A 16,742-nucleotide genomic window follows, 5' to 3' on the forward strand; every position below is an offset into this window, starting at 1 on the left:
GCCGCAGCCCTGGGTCACTGGTAACTCACTCCCAGGGCAGGTCATTCAGCAGGAATTTTAGATATGCACAGAACACAGACAGGACTGGTTCCCATATGGTTACAGAACTGCAGTAAAGTGGAACAATTTTCAGCTTGTGTGATTGGAGGATATCTGGATGCATATTATAAGACTGTCCTACATAAATGAGGAAAAGTTGAGGTGCCTTTATTATTCTTTTGTTCCACTCTTTCTTTCTATGGGGAATTTGCCAAGCAATATCACTGTCTTCCTTTTAAACAAACAAACAAAAAAAAAGGCAATGGCTGTTGAAAATAGCAATTCCAGTCCTAATAACCACTGGGAAGCATTTCTTGCTCAATTTTATCCTACTTTTTCTACAGCAAGTTACAGTGGATCAGTATATTTGATTTGGGAGAAATGAAGTAACAGCCACCCAAACTGAGCTTGAGCACTCCTGAATTTTGAGGTGTTCAAATGTGGAAGACAGGTGCTGAGAGGGGTGGGAGGGGGGGCTGTGGCTCCACAGGGGAGCACGGCAGCATGTATGCAGCAGCGTGTCTGGCGCTGTGCAAAGCCAGACACGCTGGTCTGAGTGCATGGTAAGGGGACTGAGGGGGTTGGAGAAGGAGTAGGGGGTTCCAGGGGGCAGGGGGGGTTGGATGGGGTGGAGGTTCAGGGGGGCAGTCGGGGGCGGGGGGGGGGGGGGGTAGATGGGTCAGGGGTTCGGGGGGGGCAGTCAGGGGACAGGCAGCAATTGGATAGGCATGGGAGTCCCAGGGGTTTGTCAGGGGACAGGTAGGGGGTGGGATCCTAGGGGGGAAGTTGGGGGGCGTCTCAGGCGGGGGCAGTTGGGGACAAGGACCAGTGGGGCTTAGATAGGGGGTGGGGTCCTGGGGAGCAGTTGAGGCAGGGGTCGCGGGAGGAGGTGATCAGGGGACAGGGAGCAGGGGGGGTTGGATGGGTTGGGGTTTCTGTGGGGGGCAGTCGGAGGGAGTGGATGGTGGCAGGGTGGGGCTACCCTCCCTCCCCGTGGAGTGTCCTATTTTTTGAATGTTAAAATATGGTACCCCTACCCTTCCCAGTTCAGCTCTCCATTCACAGCAGGCTGCAGCATGAGGTCTCACCTTCCTCACTCCCTCCCCCTCCCTTTCCTATTGATAGCAGCCAAGGGAATGCTGGGAAATGTAGTTCTTTCCCTGCTCCAGGGCTGGCTCTATAGGCAGGGAGCTAACCAAGAAACTACAGCTCCCAGGGCCCCCTGTTGGTTCTCAGCTCCCATGCTGGATCCCTGCCGCCCCTGCAAATGGGCTGCCCCAAGCGCGTGCTTGTTTTGCTGGTGCCTAGAGCTGCCCCTGGTCATAACTCAAGGGGAGTTTGGCTTCAGTAAGGTCCTGGCCCATTTTGTTGGTCCTGCTAGAATGGTTCCTATAAATAGTTTTAATTTAAAAAAAAATGAACATATTTTGGTTTTCAGCCAACATTTTTCAATTATTGGGATTCCACACCACCCCTCCCCCCCCAACTTTGATAAAAATTAGACATTTCCCACAGAAATTTCCGCTTGGCAAAAAAAGCCATTTTTCATCAAAAATATTTTGAAGGCAAAATTTCAACCAATTCCAGTCCCCCTGCGTGTGTTCATTCTCTCTGTGCTCGCACAGGGCACTGTGCCCACGTGTGCATTCCCAACTCGCACAGGATTAACTCTCAATCCTTTTGTGCCAACACATTTCAAGGCTCAGATTCACGCTTGCTGAGCCAGGGAGATGCAGATTCCCAGGCCAGGAAGGGCCGCTGCTCACCAGGGTGGGAGAGAGAGGGGAACACTGCTCAGCAAGAGAGAGTCTGGGGCTGGAGGTTCACCCTCCGCTGCCCTTTCTCGGGGATTGGGATTGGACAGCTTTATGTTCTGCCAGCAGCTCTGCTGTGAGGAAGCACTGAGTCTGCCCATGATTGATCGCACTTCTTGGCCAGTGCCACATGCTCTTGGGGCCATACTGGCTCCCGTGGGCCTCTTTGTGGAGAAGAACTTGCAGCAGCCTTGTTCCGGACCAGCCCTCCCCACTCCACCCCAGGTGGATTTTCTGCCACAGATGAGCCCACACGGGGATCTACACCTGCTTGCATGCTGTACACCCCTGGCCCAAAGTCTCCGCTTTCCTGCACCCCATCTGATGAAGGCCCTGTCAACCCTAGTCACTTTTAACACCAACACAGAAGCCTCTCAGTACTGGGCTAGTGGAGAGAACTCCCACCACCACAATCCTCCATGACAATTCCTGATAACACACATGCACAGCAGTAGACAGGTGTCCCAGCCTTCTGGCCTCTGCCCGCACAGCCTGTGAATTCAACTGATTGTGGAGGCTCTTCCGATTTGGAAATGTATACAGTGGACTACAAAGCAAGGTAAAAGGTAGATAATGAAGCTATTGAACTGCATTGCCTAGATTCCTAGAGTCTGATGCATGCACCTAGCATGTCCATGGTGACTCTAGTAGCATTGCACTGCGGATATAGCTGTGACCTTCACCCAGGTTTCATAAGTAATCCTGGGCTGTACCTCTTGATCTTGACAATGTCTCTCCTCCTCCACTGAGCGCTTGGCTGGATGGGCTCTCTCTGGAGCGATTACCACATCTGCTAGGGTGGGCAAGATGAGGCATTTCCTGACACCTTCCTCCTTAATGAGTCACAGCAAAAAGCAAAGTCTTTCAAGAGGTTCTTCTTAATGAGGTGACTGAATTGTGATCCCGATACAGAGGTGCACAGACGCTCTAGCCAGCTTGGAAATCCATCTCTGATAGCCACTCAGGAGAGTGTTCCTACGCTGCTTCCTTAGGCACTAGTCATCGGGCCAGATCCTCAGCTGGTGTAACTTGACTTGCATGGAACTGGGCTATTATACACAAGCTGAGGATCTGCCCCATTGGCACTTGGCTGCCCCAACTTAACAAGTGTAAACCTTCTGCGCGTCAGAGTTGGCAACAACAAGGGCCGGGTTCAGTATCTAGGGGTTCCATTTCAATAACACAATGCAAAACCGGCTCAAGCCCCCACCCAGTGACCTGGGACAATTACATACCACCCTCCGGGCACCTCTAAGAGGCAATACTTCCCCTCTCGCAAGCACTGACTGTAGCAAAAGCCTTTTAATAAAGGAGGGAAACAATGCAACATTATGTTGGGGAAACACTACAAACAGGATTCATAACACAAACCACGAGCAAAAGACCCACGCCCCCAAGTAAGTTTGGCAGTGTCCTTTTCCCCTCAGGGGGAAGGTGTCCTTAAGTCCAGCAGCCCAACAGTCACCCCACCCACAGTTTCTGTCCTTGGTCAGTGCAGTCCCAGAGTGGTTCTTGAGTCCAGCAACCCGAAAGTCACCCCTCCCAAAGTTTCTGTCCTTGGTCAGTGCAGCCCCAGAGTTCAGAAGTTCATCTGCAGAGTTTACCTCCCAGCCTAGGCAGAAGTGGGGGGAGGTATGGGGGCATCTTACATGCTCCGCTACTCGGGTCGACAGCCAATTGCCATGCCTCGCCATGGGGTTCTGCTGCAGACTTCACCACCAACTGCACCTGACTGCCAGCCATCCTGCTGGCCACATCCCTCCACCAGCCCCCCTACTGGCCGCTCCTCTCCGCTAGCCACGCCTCTCCACTAGCTGTCCTGCTAGCTGTCCACCAATATGTCTTCAGCTCCCCCCAACACTTAACACAGCTCTCAGTGATTTCAGCTCTTAGTAACTTCAGCTCTTTAGGGATTTCAGCTGTCAGTAGGGGAGCCTCGGTGCTGGTGCACTCAGAACCACTAGCCCAAAGTAAGTCTAATGCTTAGACCTAGGTATCAATGATTTCAGCTCTGCAGCATGTAACAAGACTCCTAATGGACTCAACATTAGCTCTGTTATTACACAGTGGAGAAAGGAGGGGTCAAAGGGACACAAACTATTGGGTACATATACCTGTCCCCAGCCTCTCAGTTCACTGGACTTTGGAACCCATGTCCATTGCCTAGCAAGTGCTGCTTAATTGAGGGCAAGTCCCTCCATCATAAAATGCCAAGTACAGTTCTGCTGTCCTTGATTCACATAACCAGGATAACAACGCTTTATTACTCCTGCCCCAGTAACACAGAGACTGGGGATCCCACAGCAGCCAAAGTGACCATTTGGGCAGGCAGTCCCATCATGCTAGGCGGGGTGGGTGTGCCCATGCAAACAAGATCAGCCCCTGAAGTCCTTTTCCACAGCTCGCCACCAGATGTCAGGGTAGAGCTCATTGTGACTCTGCTTACATCAGCAAGCATATAACACTGCACAGTTCTGAGGAAGGCTCCCAGAATTCAAAATGACCTTGATACATTGGAGAATTTGGTCTGAAATCAACAAGGTTAAATTCAGTAGAAACAAGTGCAAAGTATTACATTTAGGAAGGGAAAATCAAAGGCACAAGTACAAAATGGAGAATAACTGGCCCCCTCCTGCACTCCAACCCCCCTGCCCCAGCCTAGAGCCCACACCCAAACTCCTTCCCAGAGCCCGCACCCCCATCCCAGCCTGGTGAAAGTGAGCGAGGGTGGGGGAGAAAGAGCGATGGAGCAAGGGGGGATGGAATGAGCAGGGGGCGGGGCCTCAGAAAAGGGGCAGAACAGGGGCGTGGTCTCATGGAAGGGGCAGGACAGGGGGCAGGGCAAGGGTTTTTGGGTTTGCGCGATTAGACAGTTGGCAACCCTACCAGGCAGACATGTAGAAGCCCAGGCCATGCCAGAAGAGCACGCCCAGCAGCGTAGCTGGCAGCTCGCTGAGCACCAGCCAGCGCAGGTGCAGCACCGCCCAAATGTCAGACGGACCACGTCTGTGCAGCTTCTGGGGGGGGGGGGGGGGACTGTTCTCCCGTGAGGCCTGGAATTGCTGTCAGCGGGCCTGCTGCTGAAGCCTCATCTGAAGTACTGTGTCCATCCAGTTGTGGGTGCCACACTTTAAGAAGGATGTGGACAAATTAGAGAGTCCAGGAGAGCAACAAAAATGATAAAAAGTTTAGAAAACCCAACCTATGAGGAAAGGTTAAAACAACTGGGCATGTTTAGTCTTGCGAAAAGAAGAGTGAGGAGGGATAAGTAGTAATGGGTTTCATCTTTAGCAAAGGAGATTTAGGTTAGATATTATGAAAAAACTTTCTAGCTCTAAGGGTAGCTAAGCTCTGGAATAGGCTTCCAAGGGAGGTGTGGAATCCCTGTCACCAGAGGTTTTTAAGAACAGGTTGGACAAACACCTGTCAGGGATGGTCTAGGTATAATTGGTCCTGCCTGATCTCAGGGGGATGGACTAGATGACCTCTCAAGGTCTGTCCTACATGTCTGTGATTCCAAGGAATGTTTATATTTTAGCTACATGTGATCTCCCTTCAAATCTGCTTGTTGGCTACAAATACATCACACTATATTCATTGCTTCCTGGGAGTCAGAACAGAGAGATATTGTAGCCCCATTGCAATAACATGCACTACAGACCCAAACAGGGGTGCCTTCCAGACCACCGTTGTCCATCACGGCCTCATTCCTTCCACTGCAACTAAGGCCTCATCATGGCATCCCCAAGCAATTGTCTCTTGTTTGGGCTCAAGGTGACCACAGAGCTTCTGCAAAGAGCCAGCTGTATTCCTGGGGGGAGACAGCCCAAGAAGGTGAAAAGAGAGGGCTAAGGTGGCTTCAGGACACCTTTTTGTCTTCCTAATTCCAGGCCTGGCTCAGGGTCTGCCTGGTCCCCAGTACAAGTTAGAGCAGTCCCTCGGGCTTCCTCTATGTCAGCTTTGAATGGCCCTCTGCGCACTACTCTACTGGCCCAGACTAGCCAGAGTGCTCTGGTCAACTCTCTCCCCCAGCCATGTCCCTATGCTAGGGACTGCGGGGGATTGGCGCAGAGCTGTTATGCCATCTCTATGCTAGCTCAAGAGCCCCCAGTCCTGAGGGCATTCTCCAAGGACCATTTTCACCAGCTATCATCTCCATGGCATAAAAAGGCCCGGTTTTACAGCAGAATCGGAGCCTATCCCTTACATGTTTATCACTGTCACAGGTGCTCTGGCTGTGCCCATCATCCCTATGCTAACATCCCATTGCAACACTAGTCCATTCTCCATCTTACCTGCTTGCAAAGTGATTAGAACATGGTCACTTGGACCTCTTCAGGGTCTCCACTATCTTTTGATCTCAGAGCCCTTTGACCTCAGCTGGAGAGTCCAGAAACCCATGGAAATGCCGCACCAAGTAGGCTGAGGAGAATGAGCCGAGCACTCATCATCTGAAGGTTTAGAGGAGGGACGAACTGTGAGCTCTGTGCTGGGGTTGGAAGCACAGCAAGAGACGTCCATAGAGATTTAACAGCGCAGGGATGATTGGATGAAGAATTATCCCTCAGAGGATTGTCTATAACTAAATCCATTTAGAATAAAAATTGATGCTGGTAGCCTTAAAGGGAAATCTGTAACCGCAGTCAGCATCGAGCTGGAGTTGTCCCTGCTGAAATGAGGATCTAGGAATAAGAGCTCAGTTCTAAGATGCTGTGGTACGTTCGATGGCTGGGCCAGTAGCAAGAGGCAGCAATGGAATGAAGGTATGGAACATAGTTGGCCAGTGCGGATATTGGATACTGTGGAGCCAGCATAGGAGGAATAGATTCGACAAAAGGGTTATGAAGTTTTCCTGAGCTTCAATGACTGAACGTTCAGAGCCAAATTCTGATATTATTTACACCACTGTGGATCCAGAATAACTCTACTGACTTCCATTTCGTTACTCTGAACTGACACAGTGTAATCCCCGGCCCTTTAGATGAAATTCATCCCTGGTGTCAATTCATTGACCTAAGGTACATCAGGGATGAATCGGACCCATATAAAACTAGATGTCATGGTCTGCTTTGACTCAGTCTTCAAGCCCAGGCAGCATCTTGTGATTTGCAATGGTTCTCTCTCGCTGAGGGGTTTCCCCAACATCCGAACCAGGCCTCTGGGTTTTTTTCACCATGTCTGAGCTTGACGATCCCCTTCCTCTCCAGCCTGGAGACCACCATTTTAATTCTGAGCCCCTGATCCCATGTGCCTGGGAACATGGGGCTGATCCAGCAACAGGGAGTGGGGGAGAGAAGCCATCCCCAAGGTTGCATCACTGTATTGACCATCAGGTGCTTGTACGCAATGAGACACTATTTTTCTCCCACAGCATTCTGGAGCTCCAGTAGGCCAGAAGTCAGATCCCTAAGGCTGCTCCAAAACTCGTGTGCACGTCACTGAGTCCCACCAAGTCATAGGCAACACCATAATCCTTATTTGTTCACATCCCTAGTGCACATTAGCCCACAGAGGAACAAAAGCATCTCCTGACTCCTGTCCACCTATGCCATAGCACTGGTACTAAGCCACTGACCCACGGAGTGAAAGGCCCAAACATAAGCATAAGACATCACTTTGCTATACACTGCTTAACACAAAAACCACAAGCCATTATTTGGAGCTCTGTGCCTTTGAGAGCCATGCAGTCTGCATGAACTTGGTAAGTCATGGAAGCCATCCAAAGCATGACCAACCCTCCAGCAGACTGGGGTCTCCTGCGTGGTAAGGCCATCCCCATGTCCTGTTGCACACACCAAGCCACTGAAATGAACAAGACCAGTTTCCATCTCTTGCTCTCAGTCCCTCTGCTCAGATGTTAGCAGGTTGAGGGTGTGGGGTGGCACCCGGGGAGGTGTGGAAAGTGGGTTTGTGGCTTTCTTACAAATAGAACTCTTGATTTGCATAACCACCCTGGAAACACTCCCCAGCACTGGAAATTCTTAGCATGCCAAACGACAACTGTTTCTCCATTGAGGATGCAGGCGTGGGAGCTTGAGACAATTGTTAGGTTTGATTCACATATTGCTACAGGAAAGCAAAGCATTATTAATTTACAAGGCTGTAATACATTAACTGTCACTAAGGTCCCCTGCTGCCTTGGTACTAAACAGAAATCAATTGTGATGTTTTCAGGTGTGAAAGATTGCAAGTCAGAGTCGGGCAATGAACTCTGTGGGCCCAGGAAATCTCCCTTGTTTGGTCTGCCTTCATGCTTCTCAATCTTCAGGCCTGTGGTCTCTGGTTTGCCCTGTCCTGCCAGAAGAAGATCCTCCCTGAGCTGTACAAAACTTGCTGAGAGAGGATTCCCATATACTGTATATTGCCTGGTCCAGTCCAAATGGATCATTTGCCTGCGGTAGGTTTGGCTGGTTAGATTTGCTCCCCTCCCCACAAAGAGCCTGAGGCTGCAATTCACTGAGCACCCTCAACTCTCCTTATAGCTGTCACGCAGCACCTCTATGGATTGGGCCCAAAGATTTGTAGTGTGTCACACACACTCATGGCCCGCGGGTGAGCCACTGGCTTGGGGAGGCTAGTCCCCAACCCCGCCCCTTCAGCCCAAGGCCCCGCCCCTTCCACACACACCGCCGGAGCCCAGACCCCCCCACACTGTGGCAGCCGGCCCTCACCCCAGGCTAGCGCCCCCAGCCCCAGAGCTAGGTGGCCAGGCAGCGCGGCCCCAGTTCCAGGAGGGCAGGCAGCGTGGCCCCAACCTCTGCAGCGCCAGGAAAGGAGGCAGTGCAGCCCCAGGTGGGGACATAGCACAGGGAAAGAGACACCTGCAGAGCGGGAAGCAGGAGGGGAACTGGGAGCAGAGGGTGGGTGGGGCCCCACCTGGCTGTTTGGGTAGGCTCAGCCTATGATACCCAATACCCGCCGCTCATGACTCCTTCTCCCCCTTTTCAGTTAGCTTCATTCTCTGCATCCCATGTTGCTGGCTCTAGTTTCCTCTTCTTCCTCCTCCTCCTCTCCACCCTGGGGATGATTTCTTTCCTTTCCACCCCTATCGCTAGCTTGGCAGCACCTCACACTATTTGTTCGGTTCCCCTCCAGGTAGGGGAGTGACGTCACCACCCGTTAGCACCTCAAATCCCCTCTTTCATTGCAAAATGCTGGCTAATGAAATAGTTCTCTCTCTAGCTAGCTACATGTGCCAGCCTCACTCTGTCACTGGCAGCCAATATGGAATGGGATAGATGCACCACAGATCACAGACTAGGGGCACTGAAAAAGGATGAGCAGGAGCTCTGTGTTCATTAAACCAGCTTCTGGCATGCTCATTTCACTTGTCAGTATTGCTGCTGATTATTTGTTAATCGAGCACTAGCAATGGAGTCAATGCTGTGTATTACAGGAGGAAAGATTGAGAGGCAGATCCTCAGCTGGTGTAAATTGTCACAGGCCCCCAGCCTCAGCATTTACCCTGTCCTTTCTCATCCCTGTGTTAATGTTAAGGGGAGGTTAAAGCACTGGCAGGAGACCTGCATTCCCACCTCTCCCACAGACTGCCTGACAGGCCATGGTCAAGTGACTTCGGCCCAGATCCTCACAGGTACTTAGGCTCCTAACTTCCACTGAAATCAGCAAAAGACTTAGAGGCTTGGACCCATTACTGCTCAGTGACTCAGTTTCCCCATCTGGAAAATGGAAGTAACTGTTACCTTCCTCACAGGTCTGGTGAGACTAAGATTTCTCTGGGAAGTGCTCCAAGCTCCTCTGATGGAAGATATTGTAGGAGTGAGAAGTATTATTTATTATAAGCAAACCCACATGAACCTGTCTTTAACACACCTGCTCATATACTGTTACCCTATTTATATATGTAGATTCCTGGTGCCTCCAGATGTGGAAATAAAGACTTAGCCACATAGAACAGGTATACTAGATAGCTGGTTGCCCCTGGGTTTAGCATGTGGTTACTGTGGAGTAACCCCAAAATGCAGCAGTTTGCAATAATGCAGTAAATACCTTGGTTGAGTGTTTCACTGCAGACTAGGAGATTTAGACACATCTCCTTCATACACCCCCTTTCCCGGTCTCGTGCCCATGAAGATCCCAGGGTCCCTTGCAGGGCTCTCTGAGGTCTGGAGAAGAAGGGGAAATGGTGCAATGGAATTAGTTGACGCTCCCTTTCATGTAAGAGGGGAGAAAGCTGTGCATAGAGAGGCAAGAGGTCCAGTGTTTAGGGCACTAGCCTAGGACTTGGGAGGGATGGGTTTGAGTCCTTGCTCCACTACAGACTTGCGCTGTGACCTTGGGCAAGTCACTTAGTCTCTCTGTGACTCAGCGCCCCATCTGTATTCCATGGACAATAGCACACAAGGGCGTTGGGAGGATGGCCACATGAAAGACTGTGAGGTGCTCAGATACTGCAGTAGCGTGATAGACCACTCAGACTCTATGCACAGCCCTATGGGGCACAGTGCCCCACCTTGCACACGGGGAGGGCAGCCTTGGGACAGCCCTGAGGCTGCCAAGGCCTGCATTTTTCCAGCGTTGGGCAGCGCAGGGAGTGCATGCCAAGGTTACACAGCCAAGGTGATTTAAAATTATTAATTAACAGGAGTGTTAAAAGAGGCCATAGGTACAGCATACATACACCCATCAGCACGCCTGCACCCTGGAGGAACCATGGGGCTCTCTTAAAAGGATCTGAATTTAATTCAGAACAACAGGCAGCTCTTTGGAGCTCATGTTTTCCTGCTGACAAATGAGCCTATAGCTAAACAACCCAGTGTCCTTTGGCCTGTCAGAGTCATTCATTATCCCACCTCTCCCTGAGCCGTATGGGGGGGAGAATGCATGGGCCGCGTTTGGCAGCTCTAGCAGCCGTGAATGATTGGCAATGCTGGGGAGAAGGAGCGGACTCTTTCAGCTCCTAGAAGAATCCCCTTGAAAGTTTGATGAGGAATGTGACACTAGGGCTGCTGCCATGAACTTCTGTAGCAGCTTTCAGCCATGGGGCCCCCAGCCCTTTCCTGGCACTCAGATGCTAGGGCAAGGGTGGTAGGAGACCCTGAATAGAACAGAATTGGAGACATTAAGGCCAGAGTCTCATTTCTATTACCCCTCTTTGCGCTGCCCAATTGATGTAAAGGGGCCCAAGTGCGAATGAAAATCAGGCCCTTTAGGTACGTCTATACAGCAAAAAACCCAACCTCACAGCAGCAAGGCTCAGAACCTGGGTCAGGCTCATGCTACGGCGCTAAAAATAGCCACGTAGATGTTCCAGCTCAGGCTGGAGCTTGGGTTCTGAAATCCATTCTCCGGGTGTCTACATGGCAGTTTTTGGTACCCTAATGCAAGCCCCACAAGCCTGAGTCTGCAGACCCGGGCTCCAAGCCTTGCTGCTGTGCGGTTTGGGGGTTTTTGCTGTGCAGATGTACCCTTAGTGAATGAAGCCTCTCAGCTTCTTACTGTGGTAGATCGGGATCATTGTCCCCATCCAGAGACAGGCCATGAGGAACAGACAGGGTAAGGACAGTATTCTCAGACAAGCTACTCCTGTTGGGTGCTTAACTTGCCACCACTTTGGCCTGATCTTCAGCGGAACTAGGCACCCGCAACTCCAATTGAACTCAATGGGCGCTGTGGATGTTCAGCGCCTCTCAGAAGTTGTCTCTGTCTGGGGCTCACACCCAAGAACAGAGACAGTGAACAAATCCCTTGCCTCTGTGGAAAACGTAGCCGCTACCAATTTGCCCACAGTCACATTCTGCATCAAATGGGTGACATCACTGAGAGCAGGCCCCATCCCCTGCTCTAACCACTCGACTGATCTGCCTATCAAGCACCACTCCTGACCAGTTCGAACACATGCATCCCACACAGTGCACAGGGAATGGGCCTATTTCTGATCTCCTGTGCACTGGTGCATGCCTGGATGAACTGCCCTGATATCAGTGGAGTTACAGTACAAGTGGAGAATCAGGATCAGTACCCCAATCCTGCACTGACTTGCCCTCGGGACCTAACCTGTGTTGGATTCGGCCCTGATTAGGGCTACACAATCCTGTATTCATTTGTTTAATCTCACATGGCAGCAAAATCCAGACAGAACAGTTGCTCCCAATTGCTTAATTATACACACACTCTATTTTGTGGAAACAAGACTCCGTTATCAATTTCCTCCATTTTTCAGTTGAAAACAACTTGTTATTTTGATGTTTCCTTAGATTTTATTTTATAAAGGTTTTAAAAAACTCAAAATCAGCATGAAGTGTTTAGTTTTGGGTTGAGTGAAACATTGCACTCAACCTACAACTTATTAAGAACATAAGAACGGCCACACTGGGTCAGACCAAAGGGCCCTCTAGCCCAATATCCTGTCTTCCGACACTGGCCAATGCCAGGTGCTTCAGAGGGAATGTACAGAACAGGTAATCATCAAGTGAGCCATCCCCTGTTGCCCATTCCCAGCTTCTGGCAAACAAAGCCCATTTTCCAAATTTTTCAGAATTGCCAGGGAACTGAAAAATTATCAGTTACACAGCTCTAATCTCCACTTGTTTTGGGAGGCACATTCTGGGGGCTTGATCTATAGTCATTCCCTGCCTCTGTTAACAACAGGATGGCAATAGACTGGAATGCTTAATTCCTGCTAGTGGCTGTAGTAAGCCCTGACCTTCACTCACACACACACGCAGAGATTTATATTGCTCATCATCACGTTTAGTAACCTCTGCTCTGCTCCAGGCAAAAGCAGACTGGGGAATTGCATGTAGCTCCGCCTGTGTCAGTGACATGTGTGGTAGGTAAGCACCACCTTCTCTGGGAGAGCCCTACCCAGTTTAGTGGGAGAACTCACCCCTGGAGTAGTGACAGAGCAGGACTGGAGGCAGCTGCAAGTTTCCCTGTTCCTTCCTTCCCAAAAAGTGCACTGTACCTGAAGGATCTAGCAGCAACCTCCTTTAGCCAGCTGGGGAAGGAGCTGGCAGCCAGCATTTTGCACTGAGGCAGCTGCTAGCACCAGGGAAATCACGATGAACTCTCTCTTCAGGAAAAGAAACAAAGGGAAATACAGCCCCTCGGCACAGAAGAAGAGGTGAGTACTCTGTGTTCCTTCATACTAGGCTACTGGCATTGCCAGCCATTGCAGCCTGTAGAAGTCAGGCTCTCCTTGAGCTGGGCAGATGCAGATTATAAAGTGGAAAGGTAACAATTAGCAATTCCTACGTGATCCTTGGAGAGAGTAGAACCAAGCTGATCTGTAGCCAGGCTTCAGAGCAAGAGCCTGGCCAGCAGGTGCTGGCAGGGCATCTGAGAGGTGCAAAGACCACAGACGCACAGCCGAGAGAGCATTACTTTGCATGCAGCTTTTCTGGGGATGCACAGTGTTAGGACAGTAGAACTGGTGCTGCTGTTTCCTTTGGCTTCCCTGCTTTTCAAAATAGTGCTCGTTGGGATTGTCGGCACATTCCAGAATTTAATCTCTCCAGGGTGTGGCCATACCTCCGTGTCTCCCCTTCCTTCCCGCAATGCTGCCATGCACCTTATTTACGTCTCCTTGAAAGGGCCAATTCCAAGGCAGAAGAACATGTCTCGATGTGTCCAGCTTAAAACATCAACCCACGCTGATTTGATAAACAAGAAGTAATATATTCTATGCACAGGGGACCGGTGCCAAAAGGAGACACCCACTGGGCGCTGTGCCAGCTCTGGCCAGCGGGCAAGGGAAATCCAGAGGCCGGGCTATTAGAACGCTGCACAGTGCTACCAGGGCAAATGCTGCAAATGTTCGGTGGCCCCCATGGGGAAGTTTAAAGGGTTCGATCCTGTGAGGGGCTGACTGCCCTCAAACACCCATTGGTTTCAATAGGAGCTGAAGGTGTTCTGCACTTCACAGGATGAGGCCCTAATCCCTTGGCAGAGAGTCTGGCTAGAACAGGGGTGGGCAAACTTTTTGGCCCGAGGGCCTCATCGGGTTTTGTAAATTGTATGGAGGGCCAGTTAGGGAGGGGTTTGTGGCCCGGCCCCAACCTCCTATCTGCCCCCCCCCCCGGCCCCCCTCCCCCACCCACCCCCCCCTGTTCCCTGATGGCCCCTCTGGGACCCCTGTCCCATCCACACACACCCCCGATCCCTGTCCCCTGACTGCCCCCAGACCCCCGCCACCCCATCCAACCCCTCCTCTAATTCCTGACAGCCCTCCCGGGACCCCTTCCCCATCCAACCACCCCTTCTCCCTGTCCCCTGACTTCCCCCGGAACCCCTGCCCCCAACTGCCCCCCACCACCCAATCCAACAACCCCTCCTTCCTGACTGCCCCCCTGGAACCCCTGCCCCCATTCAACCCTCTGTTTCCCCCCGACCGCCCCGACCCCTATCCACACCCCCTCCCCCTGACCACCACCCCAAACTCCCCTGCCCTCTATCCAACCCCCCTGCTCCCTGCCCCCTTCCCGCGCTGCCTGGAGCACTGGTGGCTGGTGGCGCTACAGCCGTGCTGCCTGGCTGGAGCCAGGCCACGCTGTTTCCGCCGCCGCCGCCACCACGCAGCAGAGCACCCGGTCAGGCCGGGCTCTGCAACTGCGCTGCCCCAGGAGCTCACAGCCCCACCACCCAGAGCATTGCGCCAGTGGCGGAGCGACCGAACTGAGGCTGCGGGTGAGGGGGAACAGCGGAGGAGGGGCCGGGGGCAAGCCTCCTGGGCCAGGAGCTTTGGGGCCGGGCAGGACGGGCCCACGTCCTGGGCTAGAAGCACCTATTAGCAATGAACTGTGTCTGTTAGTACATACTGAAACCCTGTGGTAAACAGGCCCGTGGATGGATTATCCAGTCTCTACAGTGGGCAGGCAAATGTACCCTTGGAGAGCAAAGCTCTGTCTAGGGTAAAGAGCCAACCTGTTGCTGACACCCATCGTCAGCCATCCAGATAGTGGTGGAAACAGTTTATCCATGAGAATAGATGGCACAAAGCACCTGCCACCCCATTACAGAGCAGCTTGCTTGGTTTGTATCCCAGGCTCTTTCCTCCATGAGGTCTTGTTAGCTAATCTATCCCCCTCTCAGTCCTTTTTTGAGTTACTCAGCCCTTGTGCCATGATCCCCAGCAGTTACAGAGTTTGTCCCATCCTCTGTGATAATCAGGCCCACGGCTGTGGGGCAAGCCTCTTTGGGAATGTTGATTTGGGGGCAACAGGTGAATTACATCTGCCAGGACCCAACCCCGCCTCCACTCTATTATTCCACTCCGTCCCCAACTAGGATCCCCACCACCTTCTAATATTCCCTGGTGTAGGATCCTTGCCACCCTCCACTCCACAATCAGCTCCACCCTCTGCTCCCAGCTCCAGGACCTTCTCCCCCAGCATCCCCCCCTTTGCTAACAATGATCTCTCTCTTTTCTCCATACACCCTCCCTCTAATCTGGAGCTCCTTCAGGAACTCAGAGGAACCTCTTATCTCCCCCACCTCCTGCATCCCTGGGCACACTCAGAATTTCCATGCTAATGGAGGATGTCATTCCTGATCACTCCTAACAAACCCCCAGAGAAAACTGAAAGAGAAGTTGGCCCGATTCCTCTGCAAAGTTGAATGGAAACTCTTCTGTTGTGTTGCTCTTCTTGGAATTGTTAAAGATTTCCCTGACACGTGCCTTTGATAGAACCCTGGTGAGATCCAACAAGCCTGTCATCTGTGTGAGTTGGTTTCTTTTTTAAAGGCTCGGTTATGGAGAGGCATCTAGGGTGGAGACTTGGAAAGGCCCTCTGTGTTTGTGTTATATTCGGTCTTCTTCATTAACTCAAACACACCCACTTCAAAATGAGAAGGAAGGAACCAGCTGAAAAACACCCTCTTGGCAGCTTGAGTTACGCCGTGCTCCCACAGGCCTGGCAAGCCAGAAGGCCACAGCTAGCCAGGTGCTAAGTTAGAATATCCAGATGAAAAAAGGAATCAAGACTGAGCCAAGCAAGCGAATGGGGTGCTAGGGGTTAACATTTCCAAAGGGCCTTTGGGGGGAGTTTACACCAGCAAAAATGAACTGCAGGTGCAAATCAGAGTACTTGCACCTCTACTTATCCTGATTTGCCTCCACGGGCAGGTAATTAGAGGTGGAAAGAACCAGATTTGCACTGATAGCTGAACTGGGGGTAGAGAAATGTGTGTGGAAATTGCACTCAGAAAGGAAGCCACTGTTTTGATAAGAGGTCCTTAAGTGACACCCAGCAGCAGAGATATTAGCAGGGGAAGTGATGCAGCTCTGGAACTGCAAATTAAATACAACCTCTCTCTGGTGATTTTATTTTTCTCCTGAATATATTATGCAACCTCAGAGGGGAAGATACTGCTCATGTAATGTATTGAGTACACCAAGAAAGAGCTTGTTGGACAGCAGGGCTAGGCAGAGTGGATCTATAAGGGAAAAGACGACCTGCCTGAGGGACAGGAGATGGACTTAAATGGAAAGACAGTGTTGTTTAGAGGGATGGCACGATAGTAGAACTCAGTCACAGTCAGTGAGCTGACCAACAGTGGCCATTAAATTCCTCTTGAGTTTTCCTAGGTTGATTGCTGCTTCCGTGGTTGAGGGAAGCAAGGTGATATTTTTTCCCTTTCTATTGCAATTAACCCTACACTTGACAAAGTACCTCTTCTTTTAGCTCGTAATGGGGTCAGCATGCAGCAAGTTAAGTTCTCTTGCCAAGGACAAAATATGATAAAGGCTAGATCCTAAGGTATCTTTACTCCTTCAGAATCCATGGACTTCAAGGCCAATTTTGCCTGCATAATGGCTTTGGGATTTTTCCCCATTTTTTATCTCTCAGATTATAAACAAGCAAATGTGTTAAAGCTGTAGAAGGCTGAGGAGGAACAGGGTTAAATAGAGTTCCAGTTTCTCCATGC

The 16,742-nt window shown here is 51.2% G+C and overlaps 1 protein-coding gene across 1 annotated transcript in view; it reads left to right on the forward strand.

The window, feature by feature from the left end:
• Positions 1–12,684: 12,684 nt before the first annotated feature.
• PPL (periplakin) overlaps positions 12,685–16,742 on the forward strand; it is a 56,684-nt gene continuing 52,626 nt past the window's right edge. The window contains exon 1 of the mRNA XM_034782753.1: positions 12,685–12,939. Coding sequence (XP_034638644.1) covers positions 12,878–12,939 — 62 coding nt within the window. The 5' untranslated portion in view covers positions 12,685–12,877. The remainder of the gene's footprint in view (positions 12,940–16,742) is intronic.

This window comes from Trachemys scripta, chromosome 10, assembly GCF_013100865.1.
Source record: "Trachemys scripta elegans isolate TJP31775 chromosome 10, CAS_Tse_1.0, whole genome shotgun sequence".
NCBI classification, from domain to species: Eukaryota; Metazoa; Chordata; order Testudines; family Emydidae; genus Trachemys; species Trachemys scripta.